This window comes from Erythranthe guttata, chromosome 2, assembly GCF_056151865.1.
Source record: "Erythranthe guttata isolate IM_541 chromosome 2, IM_541, whole genome shotgun sequence".
In the NCBI taxonomy this organism is placed as follows: domain Eukaryota; kingdom Viridiplantae; phylum Streptophyta; class Magnoliopsida; order Lamiales; family Phrymaceae; genus Erythranthe; species Erythranthe guttata.
This window is the reverse complement of record NC_142534.1, coordinates 3,906,440-3,919,922: the sequence shown is the minus strand read 5'-3', so window position 1 is coordinate 3,919,922 and position 13,483 is coordinate 3,906,440. Positions and strand designations below refer to the sequence as shown.

The 13,483-nt window shown below is 31.9% G+C and overlaps 2 protein-coding genes across 4 annotated transcripts in view; both read left to right on the top strand.

The window, feature by feature from the left end:
- The window catches only part of LOC105970202 (uncharacterized), a 47,134-nt gene that overhangs the window by 19,948 nt on the left and 13,703 nt on the right, over positions 1-13,483 (top strand). The gene's annotated exons all lie outside the window — the stretch shown is intronic.
- LOC148772145 (uncharacterized) lies at positions 5,929-11,647 on the top strand. 2 transcript variants are annotated; one of them, XM_088825382.1, is made up of 5 exons: positions 5,929-6,264; positions 6,397-6,453; positions 6,549-6,626; positions 7,163-7,216; positions 11,600-11,647. In XM_088825382.1, the coding sequence occupies exons 1-5, from the start codon at positions 5,995-5,997 to the stop codon at positions 11,621-11,623; spliced, it is 483 nt and encodes a 160-aa protein (XP_088681508.1). In that variant the 5' UTR covers positions 5,929-5,994; the 3' UTR covers positions 11,624-11,647. The 2 variants fall into 2 exon arrangements, with proteins under 2 accessions (XP_088681508.1, XP_088681505.1); XM_088825379.1 differs by lacking the exon at positions 11,600-11,647 and having other exon boundaries at positions 7,163-7,328.

Genomic DNA, 13,483 nt, shown 5'->3' with positions numbered 1-13,483 from the left:
AAACATCTTATCAGACGTAAGAGCTTATCAGCTGTTTAAACTAAGCTTAGCCAAACACCCTCTTAATACATTCATCACTCCTAACCATCCAAGCACATTAACTTATTATGATATATTTAACCATAATTGTATAAATACTGTTAATTAAAATATTAATTGCAACATTCATTATTATTAAATGATATTAAATAAATTATTAACAAATTTAAAATTAGAAAGTTTAAAAAATATAAAGAATTGCAGTTCAATACGCCAAACATCTATCATTAATTATATAATACTATAATTATTAATAAACTCCACCATTTAAAAATGTAAAAAATGCTCAATTAAATATAAAAAAAATGCATAACTTAATTCAAACTCACTTATGTTATTAAATCGATAATGTGACAAATCCAAATAAAAAATAAAATAATATGTTTATTTAGAAGAAGAAAAAATTATAACTCATTCCAATTAGTAGTTTTCTCACTTTAAAATAAAATTAGATACTACAAATACTATATTGTGAATTTTCTTTTAATATTTAATTTAATCAAATAGTAAGATTTGAATCGATTAAGTTCAAATCCTCTCAATTAGTAAACATTATATTCAAATATTTGAATCGGTTGCTTAACTATTGACATAACGTGTTACATAATTGATTTAACTATTTATAAGTAATGTCTAATATATTTTTAATTTAATTTTGTCATAAAAAATAAAAAAAATTAATTCCTCACACATGTAAGAACCTGATCGTAAATCGTAATATTTTATCAAAGCGTAATATTTGAACCAATTAAGCTCAAGTCCTTACAATTTGTAAACATTATTCAAATATTTGAATCGATTAATTAGCGCGCTCAACTATTGACAAGAACGTCTTAATCAAATTAACTATTATTAATTAAAGCGCAAATCCTTTTAATTTGTAAATATTATTCAAAAATTTGAATCGATTAAGTTCAACCACTGACAAGAACGTATTAGTCGAGTTAGTTATTTATAATTAAAGTCTACTATTCTTTTAATTCAATTTTAACAAAATAATAATAATTTAATTCGTAAAATCGTAAGAATCAAATCGTAAATCGTAAGATTTAATCTAACCATGAACCGATTTAATCTAACCATGAACCGATTAAATCTTACGATTTTTATGAATTAATTAAATTTTATTATTTTTTATGATAAAATTCAATAAAAAAAAGATACTAAACTTTAACTATACATAGTTTGATTAATACGCTATTGTAAATTATTGAGTTTAACTGATTCAAATATTTGAATATTGTCTACGAATTGAAATGAGTTGAGCTTAATCGATCAAATCTTTGAATATTGTTTTTGAATTGAAAACACATGAGTTTATTTGATTCAAATATTACGATTTAATTAAATCAATTTACAATTCAATTCAAACTTCAAATTCTTTCGAAATTCATTTTTAAATTACACGAGTTGATCATCATTTCCTTAGACTTTTAAAATATATTATATAAAGATTTGTTAGTATGAGATATTATTAATATATAATAATAATTATATGAGAATTAATTAATAATTTATTTAACATTATTTATATAAGTTTTATAACCATTATAAATTGTAGCTTTGTGATATATATCCGTATTGTTAGTTCATTGTCAATTATGTGTTGTGTCTTAATGGTAAGTATTCTTGTATATTTTCTAATGGTCACAAGTTCGAATTCAGGTGGATGCAATTTTGGATGGGTGGTTTAATGATTTTTATGAATAAGTGGTTTAATGATTTTTATGAATAATGATATAATTGACTTTATAAATTTTAATATTCAGCAATAAATATAGATTTAAACTTGCATTAAAATAGAGAGGGTAAAATTGACATTTCATTAATAGTTTATAATTGCCGATTGTTTTAAAATAATTATTGTACAAATGGTATTTGCGACAATACATAAATGAGGAAAAAATAAGTTTTTTTGCAGGGACACGCAATTTAAAGGGGATATCTCATATAATTTTAAAATACATGATCTCATGATAGAAACACCCAAAACAATAGAAAAATAACTCCAAAGCAGTAGTAGTTTGGTAGTAGCTCTCGAGAGAACTTTTTCCAACTTAATTAAATTACAGTAGAATCCAATCAATTCATGGTTTGGCATAAAGGCAATACCCAACATATGATGCTGATGCCACAAGAGATGTCACAGTCGTAGAAATACAGTACATTCGAAATTTTTTCTGTGCATCTTCGATTTTTTTGTCGATAGTCGTATCCGGATAACTTTTTCCAACTTAATTAAATTATAAATTACAGTAGAATCCAATTAATTCATGATTTGGCATAAAGGCAATACCCAACATATGATGCTGAGGCCACAAGAGATGTTACAGTCGTAGAAATACAGTACATTCGAATTTTTTCATGTGCATCTTCGAACGGCCCAACTGTCTACACACATCTTGTTCATCTCCTCCACGTGGATTCTATTCAAGTTTAAACTCTTTTTCCTCCACGTGGATTCTATTCAAGCTTAAACTCTTTTTCCTCATTTCCAGTACTCTGTGTTTCTGGATTAAAAAAAAAAAACAAATAATTAGCTAGAATTGAAAAGAAAGAAAAAAGATCAAACAAGTTATTCAAAGTCAAAATTTTGAATCTAAATCCCATAAAAAAGAAAAAGTAAATAAAAAACTCTAGTCTAAAGTGATACTTAATCCAGAAAGACGATAGAATTTAAAGTTCATTTGGCAAAAAGCCACTAAATAGTAATAAAAGATCAACACATAGAGCTTTGGAGATTTAAATTAGAGCTAATGGCACATAACCCCTATGTAATTTCTAATGGCCAAAAAAACCCTCATATTAAAAAAATTAGCAAGAATCTCCTTATATTATTTTTTACAAAGCATACTGCCCCTTATTTCATATTTGGCTGTTGACTTAAGAGAAATGACAAAATTAACCTTTATTAAAAATAACGAACAATATCCCAACCCAAAAAAAATTTAAAAACAGATGTAAAAAAATATGAAAAAAAAAGAAGAGAAAAAATACGATTATTTGATGAGAAACATGAAATATGAATTCGTGAACCGGCCCGTCGTCCCCAGGACGTGCCCGGTTCTATGAATTCGTGAACCGTGAACCGTCGGGCCGGGCCGGCGGTTCACCCAAATTTAAAAAAAAAAAAAATCAAAAAAAAAGCAAAAAACGGCTGGTGAACCGGCCCGGTGAACTGACCCGTTGTACCCGCCGTTTTTTGCTATTTTTTGAATTCCCCCCCCCCCCATTTTTTCTTAATAAATACGCTTACACCCATTTTTTTCCTATAAAATTACGTTAAAGTCATTTTATTTATTTCGTTTTGTTTTCTTTTTTCTATTTAAAAGTAATTATTTTAATTTATTTATCCATTAAGTATATATATATATATATATTTTCCGGGCCGACCCGTGAACCGGCCCGGATAGGCCCGGAACCGGATTGAACCGGCGGGCCGACCTGACCCACCGAACCGTGCATATTACGAGCCGGTTCCGGTTCCGGAAAAAGTAAACCGTGAACCGGTATGAACCGGTCTGTGGCCGTGTCTAGGTGTTGTCCACGATAAGTTGTCAGGAGCCTTAATAACTTTGACTAATTTTCAAGGGAGGTCCTTGCTAATTTTTTTAACACGAGGACATTTTCAGCAGTTCGAAATTAGACAGGTTGTTTTTGCAAAAAAAAAACCCATTTAACTTGGTGCAACTACTGCTCATCTTCCAAAAAAAATTCCCAATTTTGTGAAGCTTATGACTAATCACATGTGGAAACGAAAAATCTAAAGAATAAATTAAAAAAAAAAGTACGGCAACACAATTCAATCTTGCTTTTCGAAGCATGTGTGTAAAAAACTCTACAACCGAGATTATTCAAGAAAATCACCAGAAATCCGTGAAAAGAACTGTCAATACAATATATCATTGACCGAAATAATCAACAGAAAGAATCCATAAATACATATACACACACACACACACACACACACACACACACACACACACACACACACACACCTTGTTTCAGTATAAGAATAAGGAAATTATCAGAGCAATTTGGTCAACCAAATCTCCTCCGTCTTCGTACGACTTGACTAATCCGGACATCCTCCGCCTCGAAGAAATTGCTTCGTACGGATTGACTAATTCGGACATCTTCCGCCTCGAAGAAATTGAGGAAGGACAAGTGGATTTCGAAAATCGAATCATACGCTGAAACACAACCATCAAGGAGATCTCGCGCAACGGCAGCCCTAGAAGCAACGACGGATAAATATGATTTTGTTTGCCCTAGAATTGCCTACCTCTTATGTATTATATATTGTTGGGCAAAGTTCAGTTTACACCTTGAATTATAGGGTAACTATCAAAGACCCCCTAAATTATAAAACATATCAAAATAGCCTTTCTAGTTCCATCCAATCCATTTGTGGGGTGCTGATGTGGCAAGTTGACTTTTTGAAATTATTTTTTTTTTTGATATTTTTACCCCTCACTTGTTATATCTATATGTATAAAGATATACACAATTTATTTTATGTATGTATAAAGATGAATATATTTTGCCCCAATATTTTGCCCCATATATTTTCTTAACCTAATAATATAGTAAAATGTTTAATTTATATTTTATTTAGTTAATAAAATTGGTCTCACATACTCATTATCATCTTCATTTTTTGTCCAAAAGTAAGATTTATCTCATAATCAATTTATTGCCTAAAATTAGAATTTTAATTTTTTTTCACTTGTTTTGTCTTTTAAAGAACTCAATTTTGGAGGAAGAGAGATGTGCGAAAAAAAAAAATCTTATATTGGGGCAAAGAAAAAAGAAAAAAAACTAAATAATAATATATGTAATAGTAATAAGGGTAAAAAGGTAATTTCGACCCCAAAACTAGTAAAGTTAATTTTTTAGGTGGTGTTTGCAAATGATTATTTAAAAGCAGAAGTTAGTGATTGTGATTTAAGTTAGTTTTAAGTGCTTATTTCTAAAAGTTGGGGGTGTTTGCAAATATTTCGGAAAATAAAAGTTGATTTTGCAAACACCTAAAAATAGATTATGAGAAGAAAAAACCGCATAATCACTTTCAAATAGCATTTGCAAACACCACCTTAATGTTTGACTAGAAAAGACATGGGGCAATTTGGTACGTTTTGTCATAATTTTTTGCCTCAAATTTATGTATTTTTTTCCCATTAAAATTTTCATTTTACTTAATATTAATTTTATGAGAAAATTATTAATTGTTTAGAAAAACATTTGGTTGTTATCTTATTAATAAAAGTAAAGTTGCATTTGATAAACTTTTGAGATTTAATGACAACATTGATTCGCAGTAAATTTATTGAGGCCTGTTATGGGTGACAAAGAAGAAAATTCGTCAAACTTATACATTACCTGGAATAAGATAAATATACAACCATCTTACATTAAAGACATAAAATTAAATTAATAAATACCGCAACACAAGTTACGGATGGGGGATTATCATCAATACATATAGCAAAACATCAAAATTAATTGAAACTTTAATTTTGTCGTTTAAATTGAACTTTACTTTATATTAATTTTACTTCAATCCCGTGCATCACACGGGCCAAAATTCTAGTAATAATACTGGGAAATTAAAGGTATACGGAACTAGCCAAAATAAATTTACGAGGTAAAACCTTACTTATATATAGGATAAATGACTCTTTGCCCCCTAAATTATAGGCCGATTCGAACTCTACCCCTGAACAATTTTTTGTTCACGATTTTCCTCCAATTCGATTATTTTACACAATTTTGACTTTTGAGGGAAATCTTGTAAAAAGAAGTTGTTCAGGGGTAGAGTGCGAATTGGCATATAGTTTAGGGGGGCAAAATGCCATTTACCCTTATATATATAAAACTGTTTTTTCATAAAACAAAGCCCTCTTCTCCGGCGGTCAAAAAAACTGAAAGAGAAACCCTAGAGGGAGTGTGTAAATGACAGACGAGCAACCGCAGATTATCCCGCATTTGCAACGACCTGAATCTCCTCAACGCCCCTCTAAACTGGCCAAATTCGACGGCGTAGATTTCTCCGGCGACGGCGAGGAAGAGGAGGAGGAGGAGGAAGCCGGAGAGTTCGCTGAAAAAAATATGGTACCGAATCCGAGAATTCAAAGATACCTAGTTGCGATTGAGTATTTAGGCACTCGATTTTCCGGCGCACAACAGCAGCCAACTGGTAGAACTGTTGTTGGTGTTCTCGAGGTGATTTTAATTTACCATTTTTCCCTAATTATTAGTTGTTAAGATTATTTGATTCCATAATGTTTATCGAAATTCAGTTTTGTGTTTATTCTAATTGCCTGTTTTTTTTTTTTTTTTTTAATTTTTTTGTAGGATGCTTTTCAGAAATTTATTGGACAGCCTGTTTCGATTTTTTGCTCGAGCTGGACTGTGAGTTCTTCGATTCATTTTTTTTGTTGTTGTTTTAGATTTGAATCAGTTATGCGGTTTTTTTAATTGTTACTGCATTTTCGGATAATGTTTAGGATGCTGGTGTTCATGCACTGTCAAATGTATGCCATGTCGATATTGAGAGGACAAGCAAAAGAAAACCGGGTGAAGTGGTGAGTTAATTTTGTCGATATGGCTTTTCTTTTGTTCTTAAATCATGTAACTTCATGCGTAAATGTTACAGCTAAATTCTATGAAGTTGGATGAGGATAGTTTATTTTAACCCTTTACTTTCATTTATACTAATTCTAGAAAATATTGAGAAAAAAAATACTAGGAAAGTACACGTGATTTTGAGCTAGAACTCGATTTAGGATCTATTGTAAATGAGTCGAATCGAGCTCAACATTTTTATTCGAGCTTGAGCTGGAATAGGATATATTGTAAATGAGCTTATTAGCCCATGCTCAGTATTTTTTAATCGAGCTCAAGTCTGAGCCTAAATTTATAAGCTCGATAACTCATTTTTTGACGCTGACAGTGATTTAAAGCTTGAAAATGTTTAAAAAAGCTCGAGCTCAATGTCCGATACCTTTGGAGCTCTAGAAAGAGCATGTCATTTTTGTCTGCTCTGATTACCAATTGATTTGTGGGGAATTTGATATGTAATTGTGTATATTAAGTTACTATGCTCTATTTTGGCTTGCAGTTACCACCTCATGAACCTTCTGTTGTCAAAAGTGCTGTCAATCATTTTTTACAGGTATGCTTTATCATAGTTCATTATGTGAGATGTAAATGGACCAGTTACTTATCGTGTGTTGTTATCATTGGTATCATCGTGTGTGTTTAGTTATTTTATTTTTTTATTGTTATCATTGTGGAGTAAAAAAAAACCGCCCAAAGGAAAAAAATAAAATAAAAAAGAAACTGTCAAAAAATAATTTGTCGAAATTGCACCTAGGTTTATATTTAGGATTTTGTTCAAAATATCTTTCTTTTATATATAAGATATTAGTATTAGTATTACTATTAATATTAGTATTAATATTAGTACTAATATCAGTATCAATAACAGTATCAAAATAAAAATCAGTATAAGTATCTATATGAGTATCAGCATAAGTATCGATATTTGTATCGGTATTAGGATTGGTATCGATATCGGTATCGGTATCGATATCGATATCGGTGTCGGTATCGGTACCGGTACGGTATCAGTGTCAGTATCCATGTCGGTATCGAATCGGTATCAGTATCGGTGTCAATATATGTATCAGAATCAGTATCAGTATCGATATCGATATCAGTATCAATATATCGGTATCAATATCGATAGGGGTAGGACTGAGTTGGTTTCTATCCACCAACCGATCCATTACCGATGATATTTTTAGGCAAATAATATTTTTTAACCGACCCATTGGATCGAATTGGAAATTTCTATCAACCTATCTATAATGGGTCTATTAGTGGTTTCTAATATTATCAAAAGTTGGTTGAACTATAATTATCAAAATTTTATTAAAATTTGTAAAATAAAGGGTGGGTTACCCATTGAGCAATCCAATATCAGTGGGATTAAAAGCAAACATTTGAAAATATTAGGACCAAGATCAAAATTTGAGTACTTATAGGACTAAAACTCTACCTACTCAAACTTATAGGATCAAAACTCCAATTCTTGGAACTCCAATTTTCCTATATGTAGTCAGCAAAGTTAGGGTTGCAAACAAGTATTATTTCTCCGCGGTTGCCAATCTCCTTGATGGCTGCGTTTTAACGTATGATTCGATTTTTTTTAGTAATATTCATTTTTTGTCTCCTCTTAAAGTTTGCTGATTTATTTCAACGGTTGTTGTTTATATGAAAGAATTTCACAGTCATAGGTCATTTCGAAGTTTTACATTTCTCAAAGCAGGCTCAATTCAAATTCCAATTAATAATGGTTTAGTTGTCTATTTCTTGAAATTTCCATTTAATGTAATTCCCGCTTGCATGCTCAACGATAATGAAATAAAAAAGTTATGTTGGACGAGTTTTCTAATTTGTTTGCCTAAACTCAAAACAATAATAAAGTTGTTTCCTTAACATAAAACAATAATAAAATAACACTAGTAGTTTGGTAGTAGCTCTCGAGAGAACTTTTTCCAACTTAATTAAATTACAGTAGAATCCAATTAATTCATATTTTGGCATAAAGACAATACCCAACATATGATGCTGAGGCCACAAGAGATGTTACAGTCGTAGAAATACAGTACATTCGAATTTTTTTTCTGTGCGGCCCAACTGTCTACACACATCTCGTTCATCTTCTCCACGTGGATTCTATTCAAGTTTAAATTCTTTTTCCAACTGTCTACACACATCTTGTTCATCTTCTCCACGTGGATTCTATTCAAGTTTAAATTCTTTTTCCTCCACGTGGATTCTATTCAAGTTTAAACTCTTTTTCCTCATTTCCAGTACTCTGTGTTTCTGTATAAAAAGAAAAAAAGAAAAAAAACAAATAATTAGCTAGAATTGAAAAGAAAGAAAAAAGATCAAACAAGTTATTCAAAGTCAAAATTTTGAATCTTAATCCCATAAAAAAGAAAAAGTAAATAAAAAATTATAGTCTAAAGTGATACTTAATCCAGAAAGACTACATAATTTAAAGTTCATTTGGCAAAAAGTCACTAAATAGTAATAAAGATCAACACATAGAACTTTGGAGATTTAAATTAGAACTAATTGCACAGAACCCCTGTATAATTTCTAATGGCCAAAAAAACCCTCATATTAAAAAAATTAGCAAGAATCCCCTTATATTATTTTTTATAAAGCATACTGCCACTTATTTCATATTTGGTTGTTGACTTAAGAGAAATGACAAAATTACCCTTTATTAAAAATAATGAACAATATCCCAACCCAAAAAAAATTTAAAAACAGATGTAAAAAAATACGAAAAAAAAGAAGAGAAAAAATACTATTATTTCATGTTTCCCGTCAAACCACACCCACCCACCTTCACCCCATGTTTCATTATCTTCCACGTCAAACCAAACCCACCGACCACCATCCCGCCACCCAAACCACCACCACCCACCACCACTCTGCCTCCCAAAAACCACGCCGTCAAAGTCCTCAAATTGAAGATTCACCAGCTTCTTTTAGAATTTTACTAAAGAAACTGAGGGTTTTTTATGGCTGGTGGAGGAATTCGGGTTTTGGTCAGAGGTGAAGACAATCGTTTTGAAAATAGAAATCGGGATTGACATTTTCTGTTGAGGATTGTGTTAAGGACTAAATTAAAAATCTGAGATTGACGTTCCGATTTTGGGTTAATTTGGAGAGAGGAATTTTTTGAATATGGCAAGGATTGGATTGAAAATTTCGAAAACTTCATTTTGGGGCACATAATTTTTTGGGTTGAATTTGTAATTTTTAAAATTGATAATTGAAAGGTTATTTTAAGGCAATGTTTGGAAGCGTTTTGGATCTTATTTTGATTTCATTTTGAGGAAATATGTTTTGGGGGAATAATTTGAGAATGAAAGTAATGTTTGTTTGTATTTTGGAAGGAGACAAAATACACTGTAGAAGTCAAATCATGTTTAAATGTGTTAGAAAAAGGTATTTTTGAAGAAAAAAATTGAAAGATGAAGTGATGTTTATTTGTTTTTTAGTGAAGACATTTTTTACTGTAGCAGTCACATCATTTTACTGTAGCAGTCACATCATGTCTTAAGGAGAGAGAAACTTTTGAAATTGTTTTGAGAATATGATTTGAAAAGTGTAATAAATTTCATTTTGTTTTGGGGAAACAATGAAAACAAAATGGAAATGGTTCCAAACATTAGTTTTTTCGAGTTGAAAAGTACATCCCCAATCGCACAATCCGCGGGTGTTGTTAGACACAGCCACGGGCCGGTTTTGGGCCCGGAACCGGCCCGTTGACGAACCGGCCCAACCCGTTGACCGGTGAACCGGCCCGGGACCCGTGAACCGGCCCGTCGTCCCCGGGACGGGTCCGGTTCTATGAATTGGTGAACCGTGAACCGCCGGGACGGCCCGGCGGTTCACCCAAATTTAAAACAAAAAAATCAAAAAAATTCAAAAAAAAAAGCAAAAAACGGCCGGTGAACCGGCCCAGTGAACCGACCGTTTTTTGCTATTTTTTGAATTCCCCCCCCCCCCCCCCCCCCCCCCCATTTTTTCTTATAAATACCCTTACACCCCATTTTGTTTTTAAATTTTTTTTGTGTTGGGATATTTTTCATTATTTTTAATAAAGGGTAATTTTGTCATTTCTCTTAAGTCAACAGCCAAATATGAAATAAGGGGCAGTATGCTTTGTAAAAAATAATATAAGGGGATTCTTGCTAAAATTTGAGTACTTATAGGGCTAAAACTCTACCTACTCAAACTTATAGGATCAAAACTCCAATTCTTGGAACTCCAATTTTCCTATATGTAGTCAGCAAAGTTAGGGTTGCAAACAAGTATTATTTCTCCGCCGTTGCCAGATCTCCTTGATGGCTGCGTTTCAACGTGATTCGATTTTTTTTTATTAATATTTATTTTTGGGACTATTAGTCATAACCCTCTCTAGTGTTTTTTTAATAATGGGGGATCCAGCCATATTTTCAATATTGGTAGGAAATCCACTATTTTAATTAATCCCGAAAATAGCCTTTTTGGAGCCACGTTATGTGTAATAAAAAATCACTAAAAATCTGGAAAATAAACTGCTGAAACGTGTGAGATTTTTTCCCCAAATCTCGCTCTTCCTAATCTTTCCATAACTCCCACTGCAAAACCTAATTCTGCTAAACAACTACGCCGGCGACAAAACCTATGGGTAGAGAAATTGAATCGCGGCCAAATTCTTAAACTCACTCACCCACCATAATCGCGATACAACCACGCTGTTCCATTCCCTGGGTTAAAAAAATAAAATAAAAGAGCGACGAAACTCCCAAAAAAGTGAAATTCTTGAAGCTATGGACACCCACGCAGCGCAATCGAGAAATAAAGCAACGCCTGGGAACAGTAAGTATCCCCTGAAATAGTCTTGTTTACTCATATCCTCTTTTCGATTATATCAAAAAACATAGCCTACAAATGTGTTTTTTTTACATTTTGTTTTTGTGAACAGGAGAACGCAGGACGAAAGCATTGAACGACATTCGGCTAACCGACTCAGGTAATTATTTTGAATTCCTGCTATAATTTCTGGGATTTGTTTGTATGACTTGAATTCCTACTATAATTTGTGGGATTTATTAGTAAACTGTTTTTGTTAACTCTTAACAGACTATTTAGGTAATAATGCAGTAGTTTTACATGACAATCTGTAAATAGACTATTCTGCGTAGATATAAATTGACTATTTTGCAAATAGACTTTGTTTTTAAAATAGGTCAATCTCCATGCCATTGTGATTCGAAATAGTCTATTTGCTTGGTTGTCTCATTTATTATTAAACTGTTTTTGTTAAGTGTTAATAAAATATTCTGGAAACAGTTCATTAGTATGTACATAAACAATTCTGAAAAATAGACTATTCTGCCTAGATAGACTATTCTGTAAATATTTCTGTAAATTAACCAATAAGTAATTCTCTGCAGACCGTGTTTGATATGCATTTATTTTTCACATGATGTTGATCTATATTGTCTTAACAGAGGGTACACAATGATAGTAGCACGTTTCATACGCCAAAGAACATTTTCGAGGAACATTCAATCATCGAGGAAGAAATCGAAATAGACTACCTCCAAACATGTGGATAAAAATTGTGAAGACTCTTCTAGAATGGGGGAAGTGCAAGGACAACGGGACGAACAAAAACGCAAACACTAACATCGCTTGATCACTGTAACCCTTAAAATGGATTTTGTTTAATGTTGTTGACAGTTGTTATTTAAATTTACGTTTTCTTAATTTTCAAGATATGTTTAAACTTTGTTTTGTTATAGCGAATATTGTCCTATTAGATAAATATATGTAATATAGATCAATTTTTATGTAAGCATCATTAATTCTTCAGTTAAAACAAGTATATTTATGTAATTAATTCCAACACAACTATAATTTTTCAGTTAAAACAACTATATTTCTCTGAATAACACCAACACAAGTATAATTTTCAGTTAAAACAACTATATTTCAGCGAATAGCACCAACACAGCTATATTTGTTCTGTTAAAACAACTATATTTCTGTGAATAAAACCAACACAACTATATTTCTTCTGTTAAAACAACTATTTTTCAATTAAAACAACTATTTATCAATTAAAACAACTACAAATTATCAAGATCAATTATCTAGTTGGATTAATGAAATCGACTACAACAGTCGGCAACACCACCTTCAAAAACCTGACCTACGTCTTTTATCAAATAAATCCAATCAGCACTCAACAACTTCTTGCCCTCAACCGCCGCAGCCACGTTTTCCAAATCACGATCTTCCGTATCCTCACCATCTTTGTCATAGCCGATCATTGGCAGGGTCATCTGAGTGTCGGCATGTCCAATTGGTGCATCCACATGTTGACTCGGTCGAGTCACAATGCCAGCTACACCCTTCACCTCGATATTTATACGCACCAAAGATAACTCGCGCAACAATGCAAACATGGGTACCAAGTCTTCATCATCCGCGATAATGCATTCTCCACAATCAGCCATCATATAAGTCATGCTTATACTAGATGCATTCAGACATTGCCATTTCGAACACACAAAATCAACCAATGCTTGGAAAGTGAGTCCAGAAGATCGCTTCAAAGCAACCAAACCACCGTACTTCACAAATATATTAACACTGTTATCCATCTACAACAAACATAATATTTAAATGAAACCACAGTTAATATAGAATATGCATTAAACAACTATTATTGCTTACTGCATAAACGACTATAATTAAACGACTATAAATAAATCAACTATAATAGTAAACGAATTGCGAACATGTTACTGCAAAACAAATAGTCGTGTTATCTGCATAACACGACTATAAAATCTGAACA

Excerpts from the sequence above, each read along its gene's own strand:
- LOC148772145 (XM_088825379.1), top strand. The coding sequence starts at position 5,995 with ATGACAGACGAGCAACCGCAGATTATCCCGCATTTGCAACGACCTGAA. Across the intron at positions 6,265-6,396 it reads CTGTTGTTGGTGTTCTCGAG|GATGCTTTTCAGAAATTTAT; the intron begins GTGATTTTAATT and ends ATTTTTTTGTAG. Across the intron at positions 6,627-7,162 it reads AAAGAAAACCGGGTGAAGTG|TTACCACCTCATGAACCTTC; the intron begins GTGAGTTAATTT and ends TTTGGCTTGCAG.